Here is a 25,150-nt window from a genome sequence, read left to right as displayed (position 1 = left end):
AAAAACATGGCAAGGGGTCTACGACACAAAAAAGTTTGGGAACCTCTGGTTTAGACTAAATATTAAATGATCGATAGGAAACTGGAAAAGTTTAAAGTCTATAATTGAAATCAAATAAAGTGAGGAGTTTTAATCACATTCATATTTTTCAATTAATGTTCAAACTTAATTAATATCTAATGAAAAATACACACACAAACAGTAAATGTAGATCAAAGACAAACTAAGTGTTAGGCACAGATCTCTTTGTCGGTGTTGCCTGAAACTCTTCGCTTTCTGTCAGCTGTCTCATATTAAATGTTTGCCAAAGTTGATGTATCCATGCATGCCTAAATGTTTACCTCCCCAATTTCTCAAGTTATGTGTCCGAAAGTTGTGGGCAAAGTAAATTTCATTAATTTACAATACAGCTAAAATACAGAAAACTTCAAATTAGTAATTTTTATAATGTTGAAATTAATTTTTTTAAATAATCATTTAGCTGGTCTTTTAGATGTAAGTTTATAAATTTGTTTTTTTGAAGTAAATTGTTTGTTAATATGTTGTAATCAAAGTCAAACAAAGTGGTAGAGGGTTGATTTGGTGGGTGGATCATTTTCTTTGACTTTGAAATGCTTGAGTTTCTTATGTCGTACAAATGTAAACATGTTCAATTGATATATATATATCCTAGGTGTTGAAATTATTTTTGCAAATTTTTACTATCAAATTTGTCTGCTAGCAGCTTGCGTAACTTCTAAAAATGAAATACCTTATTTTACTCTTTTCATCAGTTTCAGTAATAATTTCTTAGATTTACAAGTAATTTTTTCGGTTTTTTTTTCATTTCAAAAATGAAGTTTGTGTAAATAAATAAGGTAGTGCGTTTTTGACAAAATCGAACAAAGTGATATGAGGGTTGGAGGGTGGACCACTTTTTTCGATTTTGTATTTTTGTACTTTTAATTTTTTTTTGTAATTTTTTCTAAAATAAATATTTTCAACACAAATATGGGAAATTTGACGACAAAAATAAACTTCTAAAAAATTCAAATAAATTTCAAGTTTTATAAAAATTATAAACTAAATTTGAAGTTTTTGATCTATTAACTTTCAAAGAATCATAACTAGTAATTTAGATTAACTTTATAAAATTATGAGCAAATTGAACAGTTTTGTTTTGTATAAACTTGTTCATTAAAACAAAAGTTGAGTTGTCTTATATTGGCAAACAAACGTGCACAAATTACGAACACATACTCTATTAAGTGTAAGCATGATCGGATGGAATGGATGTTGGGTATGTTGAAACTTTGGTTTATTCAAACTCCCTTGAATACTAATTCCATAATTTTAGTTTAAAAACTTTCGGTTTCTTCGAGACTTTAAAAATTCATTTCATTCACTAATTTTACACAAAGTACAGGGAGAATTGAATAAAACTATGATCCATGATGTGAAAATAATCTACCAAAAAAAAAGATAACTGTTAGCATGCCCTAAGTGTATCTCATCGTTGAAAGAAAGATACTAAAGCTGGGATTTTAGGTGAATCACATGAAAAATGCTACAATGAAACAAGAGGTGTAGAATCTTAGAATAGGACACATTTTAGGATATGCCAATAACGGATCATGAAAGATAAGGATATAAGGATGGGATTAAGGTGAGAATTATAGATCAGGTTATGGTATGGTACGTTCGGTAAATGTATGAAAGCCACTTGTATCATTTCAACCATTTATTTTTAAAGTCCTTTTACTAACCGAATCCTTTGCCTCTTTTGGTAGGTGTGGCATTATGTTTTTTTCTGTTTTACCAATCATTTGAACTCTTATATTTAGTTACTTTTTAAAATTTGTTTCATATTTTATGTTACCTTTTCTTCTTACTAAAATAGGAGTGAACTTAGACAAAGTGTTAAATCTAAGTGAATTCCTGAATGATGAGCATCGTTGGATAGTGAGCCTTTCGCGTGGGGCTATCTCAGTGTTAGTGCGAATCCACGTGCACTTTGCACTGTTGGATTATCTAGGGTCATCCTTCCGATGATGCCCATTTATTTGTGCGGAGTGATTGTGCTTCGTTCATCGTCGGATGGTGGCACCGTGGGATAGTGATCGTCCTTCAGACGAGCGCCCTTTTTTTTAGTGCGGAGTGCGTTTAGCAATGTGCGCGATCTTGTCCTTCGGAAGGACGAGTCGGGTCCAAAGACACTGGGATTAATAGCAGCTATAAGTAATCTGTAAGCTAAATCATTCATACCAACCATCCTTGGGAGTTCTTGCTAGTCTTTTTCTGATATTTCTTGATAATTGGTTTTGAAATAAAATAGCTAGGCAGGATAGTTAGGTCTTTATAATTAGAAGTAATCATTCACAAAAACTCGCTCATCTATCACCAAGACACAACACATTTAGTCAAAGTTAAAGTCAAGGCATTATATTTTATGTTCTTTTATTTCTAAACTACAACCATCTCCAAAGTCAGCCATACGGGGCAAGACACCAACGTCGCTGGTGCAACACGCAGGTAAATCGTAATCACTGTATCCTAATTATACAAGTTGGCAGGATACCGTGATCGGTAGGTGCGGGAGTAGTCCTAAGTAAATTACTTAGGCTATTCCTGTTAAAACGATGCGGTATCCAGGAACTTGTCAATTTAGAAATCCTGTGCAAAATGGATGTATTGGAATTTTGAAGCAAAAACTACTATTAACATAGTAGTAAGCGTGATCGAAAATGGATGGGGTAGGTATAAAGCAGATATTAGGAGATTTAAACTCCTGATAGAATGCTCAAATACCTACAGAATACTTGAATGATGTAGTGTCTGAAAGTCAGCTTCCCTGATGGATGTAAGAAGAAGAATGCAAGCAACCGGTTGAACGAGGAAGGGTTGAAAGGACGGGAACACTGGCGCAAAAAAAGATTGAAAGGAATTTAGTGAAGTAGTTTATAGCAGTAGTTGTAGACATGTTAATGGGAGTTGAGACTTCGTATAAAGTTTCAATCATCTTCGCGTAATACAGGTGCTCTGGAGCCTGCTAGTTAGAGGAAGTCCTGGATTGCCGTAACGTTTCTAATGATGCATAGGTATTGGTCACAGTCCTCAGCTAACACCACTTACCTAATGTATCTTTCGTGGACGTGGTCCAGGATTCTAGTAATGGTCTCAGTCTTCAACTGAGATCTTTCGCAAAAATGCATTAGGTAAGGGTACCTAATAGCATTGCGAAAGATACAGGTTAACCAGGAGCCTGCAACAAAGAGAAAATCCTGGATTCGCGAAGCGCATTTGATGCATTGGTTTGGGTCACAGTCTTCAACTAATACCATAAATTCCAATGGCATCAATCCCGAAAACAGGTTAACCAGGAGCCTGCAACAAAGAGAAAATCCTGGATACGCGAAGCGCATTTGATGCATTGGCTTGGGTCACAGTCTTCAACTAATACCATAAATTCCAATGACATCTATCCCGTAAACAGGTTAACCAGGAGCCTGCAATATAGAGAAAATCCTGGATTCGCGAATTTGATGCATTAGTTTTGGTCACAGTCTTCAACTAATACCATAAAATCTAATGACATCAATCCGGAAAACAGGTCAACCAGGAGCCTGCAACAAATAAAAAATCCTGAGTTCATTGAGCGCATTTTATGCATTGGTTTGGGTCACAGTCTTCAACTAATACCAAAAATCCAATGGCATAAATCGTAATAATCCTGGATCACATTTTTTTTATACGTAGCGCCAGAAGGGTCCAAAACGTGTGGGCACTTCAAACAAGCAAAACTTTCGCCTTGATGGCGGAAACAAACCGTTGAATTTGTATGCCCGTGAAGTTAAATTTAATTTCTTTTTAAAGTCTGGGGAAAGACATTGATTGTGGATTCACGAGGCTTGGGTAGAGTCTTAGCAAAGAAGTAGGTTTCAGGTTAGCAGTTTAGGTGGGGTTTTAGTCAAAAGCCGAATAACCTTGCAAATAATTATTCCAGTTCGAGACTTGTATCTTGCGTCTAGATGAACTTCAAGTACACACGATATGGTATGGTCTTTGAAGACATGTACCTTGTACTGGTATCTAGAACGCACAAGAATGGTACAACCTCAAGAAGCTTGTATCTTGTATCTATCAGATGCACTCGATATGGTACAGCTTCTTATTGCATGGATATTTATAAAAGGCATAGTAAAATTTTGCGCATCCTTGGCGAAGCGGTCTGTTACCATAGCTAGGAGAATATCCATGTATGCCTGGACTTAAATGGACGGCAATAAATCATGAGATTTCTCAAACTTTCTCTTAAAGTTGTTAGGCAATTTTTATTACAAGTTTGTGTTAGGTATAAGACATTTAACAGATTTTTGCTTTCGTCAAGGAAAACAAACAAACACATAGTATTTAAGTACAATTGAAATGCATATAATGGATCTGAAAACTGGAACACAATTGAAAAGATTAATCATAAAGTTAGATATTATATTTTTACATGTATTAATCTCATATCTTGACTTTCAGTATTTTTGTTGACGGCGATCCCCAGAGATACCTTTTGTTAATTTTATGATTAATAGTCTTATGTTTTAGATCACAAGAAATATATAAATATGAGAATACAAATATAGTCAACATTTTACTATGAAGAAGTCATAGCCATAATTGGTGAATAAACTTAAATACTTATTAAATCAACTATTTTATATGTACATTATTTTCAGACTGTTGACAGGAAAATAAGATGTAGGACTATATAATCAACAACTATAAAATTTCCATCTAAGATATATATGATATATGTATAAATTACTTGTCCAGAATTGTATATTTTTTTTTAGGTAAGTGTTGTAATTTCGATTCAAATTGAAAATTTATTTTACAACATTGACAGGTCAACGATAAGTTCAACAAGAGGAAGACGCAAAGGAAAATGATTGTATTTTACAATATTTCGTGACTATGGCATTAGTACAAAATATTACGTAAGAATTTATATTTTAATAAAAATTCAAAATTTTAAAACTTCTATTTTTTCAGCTATCCCAATCAACGAACAGAGAAAAACTATGTATGTAAATTGTAAATTATTGAAACTACATGGAAAACTGTAGTTCTATCTATGTATGTAAATTATTGAAATTAATTGGAAAACTGTAGTTCCATCAATATATATAAGTTGCAAATTATTGAAACTATATGGAAAACTTTTCGTAAGTTGATATTGATATGATTTAGAGTACATTTTTTTATTTTTTATTTTTTAACAGGTTGTCAATAAATCGCCGATAACAAGAAGAAAATCCAATGAATAAAAACGTAGTTTGTGTATTTGTAATATTCTGTAATGTCCATGTTACATGACTTGAAATTATGTAATTACTTGAATTATGTCTTTTGATCAATATGCAAGGAGTATATTATTTTATGTAATTTATTTATTTTATGATGTCGTATCGTTTATTTTTATTATACTATTATTTTTTATTTGTTTCCTGTCGTATCGTTTATTTTTCTTATATTAATATTTATTTTTGTTAAACAAGTTTTATCGTATCGTTTATTTATTATTTTGTTTTGTAAGAATGTTTCATTTCAATATTTGAATTTATAATAAATTTAAATTAGAGCGAATAATATGACAAGTCAGCATTTCATTGTACATTTTCAATATACATACATTGTCAAATATAAAGAGAGAAGAGAAGTTTTCACTTTGTTTTGCATTTTCACTAATCAATACTTAATTATTTGTCAATTAAATTGATTAAGTTTATTTTTTAAATTTATAAAATTTGATTTTTAGAAAATATAGTTATAATAAATTAATTATTCGTATCATTTGTTTTTAATTAAAAATATATTTTTTTTTTATAATTTTAGATATTTTTTTACTATTCATATTTTGTTATTATTTATTATTATTATTTTGTTTATTTTATTTTTATTAAATTTATTTTATTAATTTTTTGTTTTTTTTTCGCTCCTTGTTGGTTTGATGAAGATTTATTGGCATTACAAGAAAATGAAACTTGTTGAATATTTATATTTTGAACTAGAATATGGCCGTTATTGGATGAATTTTTGGATGAGCTTGGAAACCTTCAGGAGGATCGGATTTTTATATTCACACTATCCATTAGTTAAGTTCTTGAGTTCCATTTGTAAACCAGTTGATTTAAAGCTAGGTTCGTGCTTCACGACCTAGCGATTCGATTTGTTTTAGGTTCCATTTATTTCTTATGATTTTCTTTAATTTTAAGTTAATTATGTTAAGTACTTTTAGTTTATGTCAAATTTTCAATAATTTCTTGCACATATTCAAGGCGCGTGGAAAGTCTAGTCGATGTTCAACCAAAGTTGAACTTCAACTATTATACTATTGAAGTTCAGTTCACAAGTTTTTAACTCTCAGTTATTTATATATGAATTAACTCAGACTTAATATTTTCATACCCCATACTTTTTGCGCGCGTTGCGTATTAATTAAACATTTTGTTAATGAGACAAGAATATCTTCATCAGCGGGCTTGGTGGGAGGTCCAGGTACTTCATTCGCTGAGATCCTAATTTGAACAAAATTCTTAACATTAATTTTACATCTAAAAGTTCAGTTACAAAATGATTCAATATCCAAGGATCAACCTGAAAGAAAAGGCTTCAATAACGTAAACATTTAATTTTCAGTAATTTAATTTTCCATGGGCTTGGATTTGTTTGTGGATTTACTTCGATCCATACAATAAATTCGATTTACATTTTTTTTATATTACTCGGATTTTGCTTTAACTAATTTCAATCAAATCATTGTTTCACTTTTTGTTACTTTCAGTCTAAGCAACTAAAAAAAACATAATAAAATCTGAAAAACTAAGAATGTGGGAGGAATGATGCAGAAAGGTGAAGATGACCAAAAAAATAGTAAAACCAAAAACTAGCTAAGGCCTATTTTTTATGTTACCTGAAGGAAGAATAGTCGAAGCTTGATAATTTGGTGCTGATGATTGTAATTGTTTCACTTTATTTCCAGGCTCACGTCTATTTTTATTTTAATTATCTTTAAACTTATATTAATTTTTATTCAATTCATCTTTTGTTCTAAAGTTACATTCATCTTTTTGACGCTTCGACTATTGTTTCCCCAAATAAGAGCTTTAATTGGAAAAATGATTTACGTCTTGAAACCAGCAGATCTTTGATTTTGAGATGAGTAGAAACCTTTTCTGGGTATCGAATACAAATTATTTTCTTTCCATTACGTGATTTTCATTTGGAAACTATGGTTTCCCATTACTTTCCTAAGTTGTTCAAATCGGGCTGCAAGAACTAGTACTTCTGTTGTTGTTACTGATCAATATGAATAACACCCTTGAAAGATTACTTGGATTATTGTATAAAGTCCTTTTTAGCGATAAATTCTTTCTCATTTTTGTGAAATATCTTCAACACAAATACTCAGTTCTGAAGAGTTGAGTTTCCAGAGCTTAAATTGGTCCATTTGAGAATTAAGGCGAAAGAAGTACAGGAGAGCAGAAAGGAACACTTAGCTTCTTTCTGTATTCTTTTTAGTTTTTAAAATTTAATTTTTAGAATCACATGGTAATTTTGAACGATTATTTTAAACTTTTCCAAATGTTTTTTTGCATCGTACCAACTTATATGCAAAAACAGTTACAAAACGTAACATAAAAGCTGGTATGCCTTTAATGTTTTATAATGGAATAATTTTACAAAATCAAATTTCACTTTTGTTTAATTTCCAAATCTATATGTTTGATTATTTTTTGAGAACGCAAACCTTGATGTTATATGTATATGTGTTATTGGTGTTAGATAATAATTGTTGTATCTATGTACTGATCAATGTTACAAGGAGACTTGTGAAAACGGACTTAATCAAGTGTTGTGAATGTTATAATTGTTGAACGTTATTTGAACAATTTAAAGACAATGTTCAAATTCTCAAAACGACAACTTTATGTCTAGTTAATAAGTTTTTTTTATTTACATCTTTTTATTTGAGTTATTTTTATTTCGATTATCCACAAGAACTTCTAGAGATCCTTCAAGATATTCTACAAGGAATATGGATTATTGAAATTTCCGTGAAATACTGATACATTAGCTATTACCATTTTATTCTGAAATTAGATGGTTTATTGAGATTATAATCCTGATTGGAATTTATCTATGCGGGATTCTAATAGGATTATGCCAAGATAAACTATGGAATAAACAATACTACATGGAATTAAACTGTAAGTAAAAGAATTACTTAATAATACCATATTACATTTCACCCATTACGGACGAAGAACTAACGTAGCTTTTACAGATGCGCCTGAAAAAAATAATTTGCGGATATATCCTACACTGATCCACAAAATTAAAAAAATGATGTATCTAATATCAATCTTAACTAGATAACATATCTAAATATTTGAGGATAAGTGTTTTTCTTTTCTTTTAGAACCGGAAGAAGTCCTCAACCCAATCGAAATGATGAAAGACCTACAATTTACAATGTGACAAAACTCTGATTAATGAATGTGAAGAAATAAACAACGATTAAATTACTGAATGATTGAACTAACAAGAGATATATAGAGTTTGTAGCATTCGTCTTATTAACTTCAATAAAGGTGTCTATATCTTTAGGATAACTGAGAATAATCATAGATTTCATTAAAATTTCTGACCATTTTAATGAAATCTAAAGATAAATGTGGAACTCCAATATTCAAAATTACAAATGTGAGTTAAAACAAAATGTAATATAAAAATATTGATTTTTTTTTATTTCAGAAAGGAATCTAGGATAAGCTAGTATTAAAACACTAACAGTGTATTAGAATCTAAGATAACTTTAGTGAATAAAACAACAAGTACTGCAATTTAATGTAAGTAGAAACAAATACTTAGATAAACAAATTAATCTATTTTTATTTTTAATACATAGATAAGAACTTAAGTTAAGTGATAACTTAACTTAATTAGGATATACTCTAAAGAAAGGAGTAATTAAATGCAAGTATTTAAAAAGTTTGGTAAAATTAAAAAACAAAATTTATTTATTTTGGTTATAGATTTATGTTATTTAGATAAGAAGAATGCAAAACTGATAATTTATCAAACAAGCAAATGTAATTTATGAAAGCGACTGAAAAAACTGATAAGATTTATTAAACATAGGTAACTATTTTTTAAAAGCTATATAAAAAATTAGCTGAAAGATACATTTTTTTTTACAGATTTAAGCTAGATGTATAAGAAGAACATACATTTTATTACAAGCAAATAGAAGTAATGAGTGCGACTGAAAACCTGAAACATTGGTAACTATTTTTTTTATATTAAAAGTTTGGTGAAACTAACAAAATTATTTATTTAATTTTATTGCAGATTTAAGCTATTTATATAAGAAGAACACAAATACTTATCAAACATAGGTAACTAAATATAGTTCAAATTGAAATGTTCAAAATTATTTATTGTTATCGTTTTTTAGAGTTTTAAGCTAGATATATAAGTATCATATACATATTATATACCAGAATAATATGGTATCAAGATGACTACAAAACTGATATTGATTAAAAAATCATAGGTAACTAAATATATTTTTTATATTAGCTTCAAATTAATACTTTTTATTTTGTATATTTAGGAAGATTTATAACAATAAGGGCTATGTAGCTGGTTGGTCTATGTGGCCTGTATCCCAATAACAGATGCGAAGGTTCCATGGATCGAATATGACAGGAGCCAATTTAAAAAATCCAACAAGAGATGAACGGACCTGACAATATTACAATAAACTAAACAAATATCTGAAATTAAAAAAAAAGTGACAAAAGATGCAATTCCATTATATAAACAAAGTTGAGACACTGTCTATTGAGACTAATCAGCAGGACGGGATTCTTCCCTAAGTATATGCCAAAATAACCTAATGTAAGTTGAAATTGTGTAATAATTGAAACATTTTATATTTTTATTGGTTTCTAATAGGTGGGAATTTTGACAACCTGTGCAAAACGTTATAAAACTGAAGCAATTCAGCGCCTGGAGATTATTACAAATCACGTACATTATCTACTGAACCCCGACCCCAGTAGATAGTTTTACCACAACAAATTGTGTCATTCGTTATCCTGGTAAAATATCAAATGACATAATTACTACACCGGACTGAACGAAACAAAAGTATTACAAATCCTAAGAACTAATGAAAAAACATACATTATATACTGAAACTAAAACAGAAAATTAAAAAAAAGCTATTCCAATTGAATAACATGAAATCAACTAATTATATAATATTGCTAGTACATTCAAATGATGTGAATCTGCTTGAGCAGATTTATGTACAAAAGAGGAAAATGCATATCTTATGCAAGTGCAGGTGATGACAAAACGTAAGATAGAATAATACAATCATAGCTGTAATTTAAACATTATGTAATGAAAATTATTTGCAGATCAGCTTTTAGAGACACCTTACGCCTAAATTGATATACTACATGTTATATAACCTACTACGCAAAGCTCGTATTCTGCAAGTACCTGGACGATGACAAATCATGATATTTGCACAAAATTTCAAGATTGAACAACATCCCTAAGCGGATGAATAAATAACAAATTTGTAAGTTTAAATGATATGATAATGACATTATAAAATTATTTATTTATTACAGACACAACAATGAACAATTTTCATTCGTCATGGAGACAAATATAAGGAAATTTTAGCAAAAGACCACAAATTTAAAAACCTAAGGGCGGCATTGGTATATGTCACCTGTATCACAATAACAGATACAAAAGATTTTCTACTTCAAATTTGACAGGACGCAAAAAAGGACTATAATTAATTTAATCCAAAGAGGTATGTATTGTTCTTTAAAAGAATGACAACAAATTAATTCGTTTATTGTAATAATATATAGAAAATTCGGAAAAATCCACAAATACTTCAAATTTATAATGATCATACTTAACGTGGTGGGACATTCAAGGACAAATACAATTATGCAATACTACGAACACGCCTGTACAACTAACAGTAAGTTTAACGAATATTGTAATTGAGAATACAGATTTATTACCAAATTGAATACATTATTATTGTAGATAGGGATTCAGGCTACTTCAAACTGCAAATCAGAATTACATATAGAGAATTAATGCAAAAATGATACCAGAATACAAATAAACTCATAATGACAAGTAAAATACTGAGACAATGTGACTAAGTTGACATTTCAAGAAATCAGGATGAAATACTATATCTAACGAAATGTATGTTTATGCAGCTATTTTTCAACATTCCAACATATTAAATAATTTGATTTTTTTTTGTTGCAGATAGCTTTAAAATATTATATTCATATTTATATGGAACCTGAAATGAAGAAAAATTATTGAACACAATAAATATATCTATATAACATAATCTAAGTGCCAGGAAAGAGAACAATTCTATAGAAAAAAATAAAACCCTTAGATGAATATAACTACATGTAAGTTAAACAAATGATAATAGCTGAAATTATAAAATAATATTTTATTTATTGCAGACAGGATTATATAAATAACCATATAAATAAGTTGAATACATAAAATTATGTAATATATATTGGAACAGACACTACAGACATCAAACATCATAATTAATGTGAGTTAAAATGATACATATAAAGTGATACATTTTGATGATATATTTTAGATTTTGTAAATTACTGAAAATAATATTCAAGTCTATCGAGAATATATTAAATATATAATGATAATTACATAAAATGCAAGGAACTGAATAAATTGCGACATATTTTTACAATGAGTTATTTAATTGATGTAAGTTTTTCTTGTAATATTTAAAATGTGTTATAAAAATATTTAAATATATTTGTTGCAGATAAGGATTTAGTATAAGCTACGTTAAACCTGAAATGGATTACATCAAGGATGTTTCGAGATATCAAGGAATTATATAACAAGTAAACGCAGCTTGTTACATAATTAAGCAAAGATGACATCGATGCACAGAGAATCGTGATGGATTATAAACTAACTCAAGGAATACACATGGAAAATATATATTGAGAACGTCCATGATTGTCCTACCTCAACTCCAGATGATTGACTAATCAAATTCAGAGTTAATACTTATACAATCATAAAATATATGTCAATATACTCGAAGGATTATAAGCTGGATGATTTTACCATAGCAGATGTCTCGTGTATTATTGATATCAAGTTTTAGGACAAAGCAATTATGTGCTCGTCAGCACCATCTCCCACCCAAAATGCACCCCCTTGTCGAGCCTTGTTCTCGGAATTAAAAACAATAAGCTACTAGTAAATAGATAGATTTATACCTGTCAATATAATTGAGATATTACGAGCTGGATGACATTAATATAGCAGATATTTCGTGTATTATTGATATCAAAGTCCAGAAATTTGTTAACTGACTTATAACCAGATGATGATCCTAAACTATAGTTATGGAATCAACAAATTTGTACTTTCCTCTCTAAACATCTGTAAATGATTAACTCTGATTTATTATGTCATATATCTAAGAAATTGCTAATTCTCTATAATAAAAAGAAAAATGTACCACGAAATGTTGTTAGTTACTTATTACACCAAATCATTATCCTTGTAGTACATAATATAAAAATATTGTCAACATTTTTTTTTGTTAGCATTTCTTAAATTATTTTTCTCAAGAAAAACAACATCTATATATCTTATTTGTTTAAATGTTATATATTTTTAATTTGTTCAAGATTTAATTTATATGTCCGTTCGGTTGCATAACAAAAATGTCTCGTATAAGCGGCATTTCAAACTTCCAAACCTGTTTATAATTCTAGTCTCCTAGTACCACATTGCAAATTTCTAACGTTCACATTTCGTCATTTCTTCCTCCTCCATTCTTTCACAGTGCATTGCGCTTAATAATAAGAAAATTAAATTTTGTAATTTGTTAGTTGTTGTATTCCTAGTCTCCTTATAGCAAGCGCGGACATTTTCACAGTTTTTTTTTGTTATGATATAGTTTAATGTTTTTGCATGCAGCATAAGGAGAACAGAATACTTCAACAACATGTAGCGTTGCTTTGAAATACTACTCTTATACCAAAGTTGATGTGTGCTTTATTATATCTTTGTAATAGCTAAAATTAATAAAATTAAAATGATATTTAAAACAATAAATTCATATTTATAATGAATAATTTATTAACAATTTATTTATAATATTAAAATATATGAAAAATACCAGAAAATTATTTTAATAAATATGTTAGAATCTATTTATTTTGAGAATTATATTATTATTAATTTTTTTTAAATATGACCAAGAAATTATTATTATTAGTTTAATAAAATAAACTATTAAATAAAAATACTTTAATCTTTCTGACCAAATACTTTTTATTAATGTTTTTTTTATTTTATTAGTATTTTTACCTTTTTGGAAGCCTTTTGGTAACAAAGATAGAAAATGTATAAGGTTTGAAAAAGGCATGTGCGAGACAGAGACTGAAACGTGTCTGTGCTCCTAGTTGCATCTATTAGCGAAAAATGTAAGCTTAGATAATATTAAAAGTTAATAACTAATAGAAAATCTAACAGGTTACTTCATTTTAAAGAATTCTTTCAATAAAAGTTTCTACAATTCTTCAGTTTAGCTAATGTCAAAAGACGTCATTATCAAGGACTTAACAGTTTTACTACATCTACATATATTAGAATATTATTACCTGAATGTTATTATCTGAGTATCAAATTATATAATTTTGGATAATAATATAATAATAATGGATTAATAATATAATTATATAGTATATAATAAATTTATACTCAAAATGAAATTTTTCAATACACAAATCTGATATAGTCTGAATGGAAATCCAAATTTGAAGTGAAGTAGGTCAACTAAGCTAATAGTTTTTGTCTAATTAAATCTTATATAATTAATGTTATATTTGGTTATAAATAATACGCAACACAATTATGCAACAAAATTTTAATATCAGAAAAATAATAGAACAAAGCATTTTGTATAGATATGAACTATACATGTGAATAGTATTTAGAATTATTATTGAAATAAAGATTTCAGCGATGAGATATTATGGGATTTGGGTATGTATTTATTCTTTCATATGTGTTGGATCGTCCGCTACTTGGATCATGGGTGTGCTAAATTTGAAATTTATTTATTTTTGTAAGTTAGGCTGTATACTTCGGAATTTGCCTATTTACATGAACATTTCTTCTTTGTTCTTGCTGAATGTTATAGCTGCTGTAGACCTTAAATAACTTAAATCAGTTTGATAACTTAATTGAGGTACGCCTATCTTGTTCACCATTACTTAACATACCTTAGTCTACTTGATACATTTAGTATCAGTTTACTTGGCTGTGAGTAACGGACCTTCAATTTCGCTATCTGAAGAACTTTCTTCAGTCTCGCTTGGGATTTTCTCCGCTTTGATGAATTTACGCAAATCCTTTCCTAGCATCTATTGAATTCATATAAGATATTAGAATTTTTAATCCTTGCTCTTAGCATTTTTTTTACCAACCTTTCTGTACTTTTTTAGTACAGGAGATTCCGCCTCTTCGTCGCTGCTTGGAGAGCTTCCTGCACCATGCTGAGCACTCTGATGAGCACGTAGAAGATCGCTCATTATCAAAATATTTGGGTTTCCGCAAATTGCGTATTGACCAGTTGGAGAAAATCTCCTCGAATGACATCTCTTCATTCTCTTACGCTCCTCCGTTCCTGCTTCGGTCTTCACAACCTTCAATGAAATAATAATTATCTTTATGTCACGTACAAATATCTAGTATAAATTGAAGATGAGAAATGAGAAGATCTTCTCAATTTCTAGACTTATTACTTAAGTGACTCTGTTAACAGTAATTTGACCTACTTTTCTCTACTTGATAGTAGTTCTTAAGCTAGATGTTATCAACTACTTGAAAAACTTCCTTCAATTGGAAAATGAGGGTGTATTTGAGGAGAAAACTTAACCTATATATTTTGAGAATTCTTCAAATCAAATTCTTATATACTATAAAATTATTGTCTAATTTTGATTGAATTGACATACTGTCGGTCTCGTCGACTGAGATGAGGAAGCGGAATCATTGTCATCATTGCTGTTTCCGCCTCCGCCGTTGCGTCTCAAATCACGAGTAGTATGAATTGTGTTCACGTAAATGAGCATCATCACTTTCAAGAACATTTTATGGACGGGATTGACACCGCCGATGATTTCTGTTATGAATGTAGCAAACTCCATGTCATCATCGGTGAGACCAGTGGCCGGCTCCTAAATGAAAACCACATTATAAGCCTTTGAACACCGTTAAATTTCATCTGTTCTTACCATCTTGCGACGCAGATTCTCGTTGACAGCAGCCATCGCTTTGTGCTACTGCACTTTAGAACGGAATTACCAAGAGTATCGAACCCGGATTTACGGCAGCCTCGCCCTGTCCTCGTAGTCCTGTTACCAATGGCAACTATGGACGAGGATCTCCCGGGAATCTCGCATGCGCATAGACCTCTACGAGCCCAGCTAGCTCAAGGTTGAAAAAAGTCAAAGTTCTTGCTGTTGTTATGCGAAATTTGTATTCATACTTTTCATCTAAAATGCATATCTTTAATTTAGAATCTATCGATTTAGAATTTACGGCAATTTGATAACGCATTCAGCTCTAAAGTATAGACCTATTTAACATGAAACGTAGTCCATCAAGTTCGTAAAGACCTATAACTTCTTTCCTGAAAATCGTCAGAATTTTCATTTAAAATAAAATCCCTTTATTTAGAATATTTTACTAATTTCAGGATAAGCTTTTTAGAGTTTAGTATAATAATAACCATTAAACGTTTGACTATTTGCAATGTGGATTGTTTAAATTCCTTTTTCTATTTCCGGTGTGGCAAGGACGAGTACGTATGGGGTTTATATTATCCTCATCATAAAGTTGAAATCGAGAAACTTCAACTGTAAACGGATGCTAGTATTTTACAGCCATTAAAAATTTTACAATTCCATCCAAGTTGATTTAGCATTAGAATCTTATAAATAACCCTTCACGAATAATAGCGCATATACATTTTACATTCCCTCCAAAAGATGGCTACAAGCATCCATTTATGAGTTGCTTAATGAAGCTATTAAAAGATATTAATAATTTGATAGTAATTATTTTATTAGAAATAATAAAACATATACTTCCAATAGAATATAAAATTATACATATATACATTCGAATCGAAAGAGAAAGAGAGATTAAAGAAAGCATATTGAGAAGACTTGGTTATAAAGAACTATCTCGAAAATAGTCTCTTTTATATAACACAGCCAAGAACTGGTGATCCAACACAGCAAACCATCCAGAAATCCAAGAATGTGCATATCCTTGAGACGTGTGGACAATACAAAGAGATTTGCATATTGGTATTGTTCTCCGACATATACGTCTGATAGAGAGAGAGAGAGAAAGATTAAAGATTCCTTTCGTTTGTTGTTTTCCTGCTCTTGTATCTCCCGCACACACATTAAAGACATCTTAAATAAAATATGTTTATTTATATAATTTATAAAAGAAAAGTATAAAGGATAATATATATTTTGGATACTCCTTTCTGACATCAGATACGTTCTACCATGGCTTTTAATTGTTTTCTCAGCTAAAATCCGGATACGCATTAATTCACATCAATTAAAAAAACACAATTTAACATACCCTGTGATACTTATAAAAATATTTATTAAAATATGGATTTGAAACCATATTTTTAGAGGTTACTTCCTTGCTCCTTTTATTATCTTTCAAGGCCTAATGAGAAGATCACAATTATATATTCTAGAGATAATAATATTCTTTACAATTATTTCACATACGTTTTTCAAATCCTTATGACCGGGCTTACGAACTAATCTCACTTTGTTCATGTTCCGGCAAGAATTAGTCCTCTGTTGTTTTTCTTTGCTTAGGTTTGTCTTTTCGTCATTTCGCTCATATGCATCCTCTTCATATTTCTACAAATTATTCATAGTAATATTTTGATGTACGTATTTAATTTTGTCAATTGGTATTCCTACTTCATTCGTTGAACTAATACTGATCGTGTCCATCGCAGGCGGTTTTCTTTCACCATCCTCTTCATCTGAACTTATGACTATAATTTCCTGGTAGTTTTGGTCAATAGTAGTTACCTTCAATCAGAATTTCCATTATCGGTAATTATAATTAATCATAATAGAAATAATATTATAATTTGTCCATGAAGAAAACAACTCTTAATCACTAAAAGATAGGTCTTTTTTGTACAATGTTATTTATCTTACTTTATTTGATTCGGCAGTTTCATTTTTAATGGAGAATTTGCTGAGGACCTGCAAATGAAAAAGGAAATATATTGTGAGGAAACTTCACATTTTCAAAGATAAACTAATATTATTTGGAGGGCCCTTCATTGACGGGGCCCCAGTTAATCGAACTTAGAGACGCTACTGGTAATATATATCTTTTTATACATTTAATAAATAAGTATTTGCTTTTTATTCATACCTCATTAATTTGCATGTTGTCAGACATCGTTCTGTGCTTTTCAATTAATCAAACTAAATAACAAATACGCCCGTACTTAACTGGTTGCTTTAGTCTGAATCAGCAATCCTTGTTTCCAAGGGACGAACACCATGACAGGATTGTACGCATGAGCGATGGGAACCACCCGGTTTCAAGGTTGAGCAAAGTCCAGAACTTTGCCATTGAAAATTCATATTTAAACGCAAATTAATCTAATTACAGCAATATTTGAAGGCTCAATGTATTTCCGAAATATACAACTTTCATATGAGTCTTTTAGATTCATTCTATCTTATATAGTTTATAAGAAAATCACTAATATGTGAAGGTACTACTTTTTCAAGCGTTAATTTATTATTACTTCATTTTGAACTCGAATTGCTGCCAATTGGATAAAACCAGAACAATGTGACAAAAATGTAAAAAAATATTTTCCTGTATTCTTTGATCAAAATCACTTATTGATGAAAATAAAGATTAGTATAAAATAATATCACTTTAATATTATATAGATACAAAATTATCCATTATCCTCATCAAATTTTTCAGATAAATTTTCACGTCTTTGATACATTTCTTTTGGACCCATAATGTTCATCTTGCTCATCGATCTTATAAGATCGTCATTGCTTTTGTCCACCTAAAATCAAAATTGAAAAAGAAACAATTTCGCAAATTTCATATTAACAACGATTTTGGTTAGTTCAAAGTATAGTACTTTATCTTTTTAATTATTCTTGTTTTGTTAGAGGTATACCTCTGCCCTTCCGTACTAGCTATATTTTGAAACATTTTGGTTCTGTACCTTTCTGTACTTTGTAAATTTTGCATCATTTCGATCTGGACTCCTCGAGAACGAGATTGCTTCCATCTCAATATTATTACTTATAAAGTTATCTCCATAAATATTTGGATACAATTTTGTTCTATCATTTACATTGTTTGCATTGACCGATACCTTGAAATAAAATTAATTAAGTAGAATTATATCAAATACTATTCTTTATTTGTGAACAATTACTATGTACCTTTCTATATTTGGAGTATTTTGCGTCATTTCGATCAGGACTTCTTCTGCTTAGAACGGGTAATTCCATATCAATACCACTTGACGATAAACATGTAACTTCATTATCTTCGTCAATGTTTAATAATATAAAATTCGCATTTATAATATATCTTGGATGTTGATCATTGTTATCATACCTCAATTCTTTAAATGATAATTGGAATATCGTTGACTACAAAATCTTAAACATATTCGAACATAATTACGGATTACAAATCTGGAAGACCATAAGTTTATAACACTATAAGTATGAAATCCGATTAACACATAATGGTTTTAACAGGTACCATTATAAATAGGTAAACATAAAATTGGTAGATTTAGATAAATAATTATATGCCTTTTCTTCTTACCTGACTCCCTTGTGATTTATAGATCATTATTTTTTGCTGTGTAATAAAAGAACTTAATAGGTGTGTCAAGTGTTGACTTAAGGCTGCTTTACTTTGAATAAACAGTTGTTTTTTCTTTAGACACCATGACAAGTGACGCATGCTTATAGATTGACAGACAATTACAATTTTGAGCAAAGTCCAATATTTTGCAATTTTAATTAAAAATGTAAAATTTCAATAAATAATTTATGACATGCTTTTTCAGGATCATATCGAAAAAGACTTTCTAAAATTTAAGAATAATTCAGTAAGCAATGGCAAACTCGAAAAGGAAGTTTAAACATCTCTTCTTCTTCTTTGGATACTTTGACATACTTTCCATCAGTATCCATCCTTCCTAAATACGTTCTTATATGATCTTCCTTTCTTTTTATTGCAAACTTTGAAGCAGGAATCAAGCTATCATGATGAATAAAGATCTAGGACTACCTTCTTTATATAACTATAATTAAGTATAAATTCCATTTAATTAAAGTTTATTAAATTTAAAGGATTAGTTATACAGATTTGTATAACTAATGACAGAAGATTGTAACGCCTTACGATTTGACAATTGACAGTTAAAGTAATTTTATAGGTGACACATGTCCGATTACTCAGTAGATTTGTATCACCGGTTCTTCTTTCTAGTTTCCTGGTAGCGAGAATCAAAAGTGAAATGTTTGGCGCGTTCTTCCAACCTTGAAGCAGTTTGTTTTTGCAAGTCTTTAGAAAATCAATAATTTTGTAGTACCCCTTTTCATTTCTATTCTCCTCGCTGCAAAAATAAACAATACATAATATTTGAAAAAACTCAATGTGTCAAAGAGAGAATTTTGCATGCAGTCTTGGTTGTATAAACTTAGAAAATCATAAAATAGTAGAAAGTCAAATAGATTTGTTCTACTGCATAGATTTATATCATTAATTTAATCAATATAAAGAAAATAGAATATCTATTTAATATCTATAATGACAAAAGGACTAAAAAATCATGGATGTAAAAAAAATGTTTTTTGATAAAATGATAAATGTTGATAATTTTGAAAATAAACAAAAAGTAAAACTTGATAACACAGTTGAAAATATTAATTCTGATGATTAGTATGAAAAAATGGATGTCAATGAAAAAAATCAGTTTAAAATAACTTTACTATAATATTATTAAGTAAAAACAATTAAAATGTGTTAACAAATGTATTATACATAATTGTAAAAATAAGTCTTTTTTGATTTTAGGGTTGAATCATTTTAACAACTGTATTCATTTATTTGGGTCACAGTATATTGTATTTGATAATCTTCTATGGTAAATAAATATGTTCCGAAGATCTCCTTACATTCTTAGAATTTTTCCTAGGAAATCGTACGTTAAGGTTACTTATGATTTTGTATCATCATACTAGGTTTCTTGGTCTATGGTTATCCTAATTCAAAATTAAGAAGTTTTGTTTGCTGTTATTTACCTTAATTTTCTGTTTTTGCTATATGTTGCATATATCAATTATGTGTCTAAAGATTAACGACATCTATAAAGCTACTCGAAGAACTATCATCACTAATAGTCAGTATTTCGTCAGTATTTTCTGATGAATGAACATATTCTTTTTCAATTCTTTTAGCGGGTTGGTTACGCCTGAGATACATTTCTTCTGAACGCGTAATGTTCACTCTTCGTATCAGCGACTTCATGTAATCCACCGTACTTTTGTGGACGATTGACATCTTGAATCAAAATTAAAGTTCATAAGAATATACACAATAGGGAAAGCAATACTGCCGCTCTAGAACTATAGTCTACTTAGCTCTTTGGTTAAGGCGGCACTGGATATACATATGCTTACAATTAATTAACTTACCTTTTTGCGATATATTGCATTACCTTCATTCGATAACTTTTTCCTTAAAATGGGCAATTCTAGCTCAAAGGATACTAAGCTATCGTCCTCACTTTTACTATCGCTTGATATCTGTAACAATATATAAAGTTAGAAATAAAAATTTAAAATATTCCTTAGCAATTACTCTATAAATTTTTACTTTATTTAATTAGAAGTAAACAACTTTACTAAAGACATTTTACAATTATTTGACGTACCTTTCTATACTTAGCATGTTTTGCATTCATTTTGTCCGGACTCCCCACGTTTGAAATATAAGGATCTTTGTTACTACTTGAAGAATTGTCATGATTCAAACTTCCTAAATATGATCTTGAACTCTCAGAATCACCATCGCTCGTTAGCTAGAATCAAAATTTTAACATTATTAAAAACTGCTCTTCTTTTCTTAGAAGTATACAGCAATATTATTTACAATTAAATTTACCTTTATATACTTTTGATATTTCGCATCATTTCTGCTTTGATTCCTATTAATTGGAACAGTTTCCAACAAAATGCTAGTACTTGAGGAACTTGATTTGTTAACTTCATGACTTTTACTTTTAGATACATCAAAATGTTCATTCACCATACGATTAGTAGGATATTGATCACATTTCTTACACATTGATTCCTGGAATCAAAATTAGAGATTTAAAATATTCCTGATCAACTTAATTTAGAAAGATAAACTTCACAATAATATTGTGTATTTCAATATAAAAATAAAAAATAGTTTAAAGTTTTAAAAGTTCTTCTATTATTGAAGTTATGCTTATTTTTTTTATAGAACTTTGATTTACCCATCTACGGAGTGCTTGTAGTTTCGGTCTCTGCGTGCTCACGCTGGGCAAATTTCCTTCATGGCCACAACTTGTAGAAATTTCTTGAGAAGTTTTGTTTCTGTTTGATGGTAAATATTCATTAAAATGTGGCAGCAACTGGTTATCCTTTAATCTGAACAAACTCACTTCACTTGTATAACATTCTTTAGAATTCTGGTTACTGTTTGATGGTAAACATTTATTAAAATTTGGAAGAATCTCGTTATTCTTTACAGATTCCTGCGTGCTCGCTCTGAGCAAAGTTACTTCAAAGTTTCTGCTTGTATCAGTTTCTTGATAAATATGCTTTTTATTTGAAACTGAATATTCATTGGCCTTTGGTAGAGAATGCCTTTCACTACTTGCAGAGCTTGATTGTGAAACCTCCTTTACATTCGATTCGTTCACCTTTGGTTGAGAATGCGTATACTTTACACGTTTATGCATGTGTAAATCCGAGTAAAGATCACTACTTGTAGAACTTTCTTTAAAATTCTCATTTCTGATTGATGGTAAATAGTCATTAAAAATTGGAAGAATCTCGTTATAGTTTACACATCTCTGCGTGTTCACGCTGGGCAAATTTTCTTCAAGATTACTACTTCTATGAAAAACCTCATTTCTGTTTGATACTAAACATTCATTCGTCTTTGGTAGAGAATGCCTTTCACTAATTGCAGAGCTTGATTGAGAAACCTCGTTTACATTGGATACTAAACATTCATTCACATTTGGTACATACTGTCTATCATCTACATGTGTCTGCGTGATCAAATTTACGTCAAGATCACTACTTGTAGAACTTTCTGTGGAATAATCGCTTATGTTTAATTGTTCACATTTATTCACCCATGGAACATTTCTCTGTGTTCCTCCTAAATAACGCTTTATACGAACATTATCACTTCTGCCTTTATTTGATACCTTAAAGCAGAATTTATTATTCCTCAATAAAAAACTACAACTCTAAATGTAAGTAAGAATTCTTACCTTGGAGGTAAACCAAGAGGTATTATTATGTTTTGTCATTATTGAGCTTAGAATTGACGATTCTTTTAAAATGTCTTTGTTTCTAAAATATTCATCTTGAACATCTTGGTTAAATAGTGAAAGTAAATATTCATCTGCACTTTTGTTCCAAGATATCTGACTTCCACTTTTATTCGGTCTACTTCTACGATTGTGCTTCCTTGACTTAGCGGCATGATTTATGTTTAGCGTATTAACGTAGACCAGCAACACCAGTTTCAAAAATCTTTTATGTCTAGGACTAACACTGTGAATGATTTTTGATATAAATACAGCAAAGTCCATGACGTCGTCTTTGATCTCATTGCCTGCATCCTAAAATGAAAACCAATTGTTAATATATTATTTTCTTAGTTTTGACCATTCTTCACCTTGTTAGTATCGGACATCATTTTATTGTTGCTCAAAAACTTTAAAGTTTTGTAACTAGCCTTCTAGGAGCTTTATTTTGAATTGCCAAATTGTTTCTTGAACAATGATGAACAGTTTGATGAAACCTTGTATCGTCCTTGAAGCTTCTTTATATGAACAGATTTGGATTATTCCAGCTTCCAGATGCAGAAATTATGTAACTGTTTAGGATTAGCATCTGTTTTTGTGCATCAACTATGAAAAAAGTTAACGTATAATTAGTTGCAACGTCAAAGTTACTAGATTTTGAACACAAAAATTTTAAATTGCATTTAGATAAAGTATTGAAGAGAATCAATTACAAAATAATGAATATAGATTTACTTGCCTGTTAAATGCAGCGATTTATCAATTAATATTCATCTATTAATTCTGCTTAAATTTCATAACCTCTAATTAGTCAGTCTTAATTAAAATCGAAGTGGATACATACAAGCATATGTACTGTCTTTTAAATAAAATATGAACATATGCGAACTCGGGCGAAGCGATTGAAAAAAAAATAGTTGTCGCTGCAAAAAGAAACTCAAAAACGATGATTTTGAATTATTTTTTTGCACTATCACTCATGAAAAGTTCTTTAAATGAATAGTATCCCGTAATTCCATATATCTATTAAATACAAGATATATATTTCATTTTCTATTGCTTACGACATGGTCTACGATTTAAGCTTATATTGGTCACTAGTAGATGGAAAATGGACTTAGGACGCGCGCGCGCGCTTTGACTGTCTGGAACATTATTTTTTTGCAAATCTTATGCAATATTGATCCTTGCTACTAGGAGAACAGGAATGTAAACAAGTACTACAGAAGTATTGATTTTTTACAGGTCGACATATATCAGTACTTTCTCTGTCAGACACATTTAGTTTTGCAAATCTTATGTATTGTTTATCCTTGCTATTACATACATTTCTCTACTTCCTCTATCTGACAGTTTTTTCAAATCTTATACATTTTCGATCCTTATAAGTCAGAAATTAGAAACAAGAACAGCCTATACTTGAAATTTTACATTTTATTAAGTGGACGATTGATTAAGAAGTTGAAAAAAAATAGATCTTTGTTATACTATTATTTTGAGTTTATAGAGCAAAATATACTTTGATTGTTTATAGTAACTATACTAGATGAAATACTGAAGACGCAGATAAGCAGTACCCAACGAAAGTTCTATTATAGTTGATATAGAAAACGCTTGATAGTAAAAAAATCCATTGAAAAGTTTTTTCAACATTGTGGTGTAAATTAATTACATGTAAGTAAATTATATTAATCTCATCCTAAAAGCCTATCCCTAAATAGAGCTTTACATAAAACATTTGATAAAACTAATTTTACATATTTTAGAAATCTTACTTAGGTATAGCAAAAATAATGGACTTTGCTCGACCTTGAACGCTGTCAAACGCAAAACGGTTGACATTTTTAAGCAGGACTGCTGCATCAAAGTAAGGTAGCCGCACCCAGTATTCAGTTCTTCAATTTCTGAGAACAGAACAATAGTGAAAATCAATTAAAACTTCATAATTAATAAGGTAGGAAGCAAATAGAAATTATCTAAATTATAAATTATATGCTTACATATGCATGCAATGATCGTTACTAAGAGGACAGAGTGGCAGATATATAATTTGATGAATAGATCCAGAAACTTCAGACTTCTGATTTTAAGTAAAACAAAGATGATGAAAATGACTTTTATGTATAGATCATGTAATACAAGCACTCAGATCATATAATTAATACAAATTATAATTCAAGGTCAAAAGAATATCGAGTAATATTTGAATACACGTTGCATCTATTACAGTTTCTAAGAAAATCACTAAAATGTGTAATCTTACTTAGGTATAGCAAATAATGGACTTTGCTCGACCTTGAACGCTGTCAAACGCAAAACGGTTGACATTTTTAAGCAGGACTGCTGCATCAA

At 29.7% G+C, this 25,150-nt stretch overlaps 3 protein-coding genes and 3 long non-coding RNA genes across 14 annotated transcripts; 3 read left to right on the top strand and 3 right to left on the bottom strand.

The window, feature by feature from the left end:
- The first annotated feature begins 1,046 nt into the window (after positions 1-1,046).
- Positions 1,047-5,134, top strand: LOC108560031. Of its 2 annotated transcripts, XR_001890965.1 has the most exons (5): positions 1,047-1,279; positions 1,337-4,650; positions 4,707-4,823; positions 4,877-4,967; positions 5,023-5,134. It is a non-coding gene; the product is annotated as an uncharacterized LOC108560031 (long non-coding RNA). The 2 variants fall into 2 exon arrangements; XR_001890964.1 differs by having other exon boundaries at positions 1,048-4,650.
- A 2,862-nt stretch (positions 5,135-7,996) lies between these two features.
- LOC108560015 lies at positions 7,997-11,579 on the top strand. Of its 3 annotated transcripts, none has more exons than XR_001890961.1 (16): positions 7,997-8,240; positions 8,453-8,736; positions 8,788-8,882; positions 8,942-9,029; positions 9,084-9,174; positions 9,234-9,317; positions 9,385-9,431; positions 9,491-9,589; positions 9,650-9,936; positions 9,994-10,400; positions 10,469-10,630; positions 10,683-10,873; positions 10,935-11,050; positions 11,119-11,286; positions 11,353-11,507; positions 11,565-11,579. It is a non-coding gene; the product is annotated as an uncharacterized LOC108560015 (long non-coding RNA). The 3 variants fall into 3 exon arrangements; XR_001890960.1 differs by having other exon boundaries at positions 10,464-10,630; positions 11,357-11,507; XR_001890959.1 differs by having other exon boundaries at positions 10,464-10,630.
- Positions 11,580-11,725: 146 nt separating this feature from the next.
- On the top strand, positions 11,726-12,620 carry LOC108560026. Its single transcript, XR_001890963.1, has 2 exons — positions 11,726-11,841; positions 11,903-12,620. It is a non-coding gene; the product is annotated as an uncharacterized LOC108560026 (long non-coding RNA).
- Positions 12,621-14,091: 1,471 nt separating this feature from the next.
- LOC108559901 lies at positions 14,092-15,542 on the bottom strand. 3 transcript variants are annotated; one of them, XM_017917288.1, is made up of 5 exons: positions 15,402-15,542; positions 15,123-15,344; positions 14,592-14,810; positions 14,388-14,528; positions 14,092-14,325 (listed from the first exon to the last, which is right to left on the bottom strand). In XM_017917288.1, exons 1-4 carry the CDS (start codon positions 15,435-15,437, stop codon positions 14,418-14,420), a joined length of 588 nt encoding a protein of 195 aa, XP_017772777.1. In that variant the 5' UTR covers positions 15,438-15,542; the 3' UTR covers positions 14,092-14,325; positions 14,388-14,417. The 3 variants fall into 3 exon arrangements, with proteins under 3 accessions (XP_017772777.1, XP_017772787.1, XP_017772769.1); XM_017917298.1 differs by having other exon boundaries at positions 14,092-14,308; XM_017917280.1 differs by having other exon boundaries at positions 14,103-14,316.
- A 1,133-nt stretch (positions 15,543-16,675) lies between these two features.
- LOC108559863 lies at positions 16,676-17,662 on the bottom strand. Its single transcript, XM_017917236.1, has 6 exons — positions 17,599-17,662; positions 17,376-17,423; positions 17,130-17,243; positions 16,929-17,066; positions 16,771-16,863; positions 16,676-16,714 (listed from the first exon to the last, which is right to left on the bottom strand). Exons 1-6 carry the CDS (start codon positions 17,623-17,625, stop codon positions 16,676-16,678), a joined length of 459 nt encoding a protein of 152 aa, XP_017772725.1. The 5' UTR covers positions 17,626-17,662.
- Positions 17,663-19,703: 2,041 nt separating this feature from the next.
- LOC108559874 lies at positions 19,704-23,643 on the bottom strand. Of its 4 annotated transcripts, none has more exons than XM_017917268.1 (9): positions 23,538-23,643; positions 23,170-23,404; positions 22,760-23,113; positions 21,749-22,693; positions 21,391-21,579; positions 21,161-21,307; positions 20,922-21,032; positions 20,529-20,787; positions 19,704-19,840 (listed from the first exon to the last, which is right to left on the bottom strand). In XM_017917268.1, exons 2-8 carry the CDS (start codon positions 23,188-23,190, stop codon positions 20,575-20,577), a joined length of 1,980 nt encoding a protein of 659 aa, XP_017772757.1. In that variant the 5' UTR covers positions 23,191-23,404; positions 23,538-23,643; the 3' UTR covers positions 19,704-19,840; positions 20,529-20,574. The 4 variants fall into 4 exon arrangements, with proteins under 4 accessions (XP_017772757.1, XP_017772741.1, XP_017772749.1 ...); XM_017917252.1 differs by lacking the exon at positions 19,704-19,840 and adding an exon at positions 20,256-20,478; XM_017917260.1 differs by lacking the exon at positions 19,704-19,840 and adding an exon at positions 20,256-20,418.
- Positions 23,644-25,150: the final 1,507 nt, after the last annotated feature.

Source organism: Nicrophorus vespilloides, unplaced genomic scaffold, assembly GCF_001412225.1.
Source record: "Nicrophorus vespilloides isolate i.1.1-1 unplaced genomic scaffold, Nicve_v1.0, whole genome shotgun sequence".
Taxonomy (NCBI): Eukaryota; Metazoa; Arthropoda; class Insecta; order Coleoptera; family Silphidae; genus Nicrophorus; species Nicrophorus vespilloides.
This window is presented reverse-complemented; position numbering and strand designations above follow the sequence as displayed.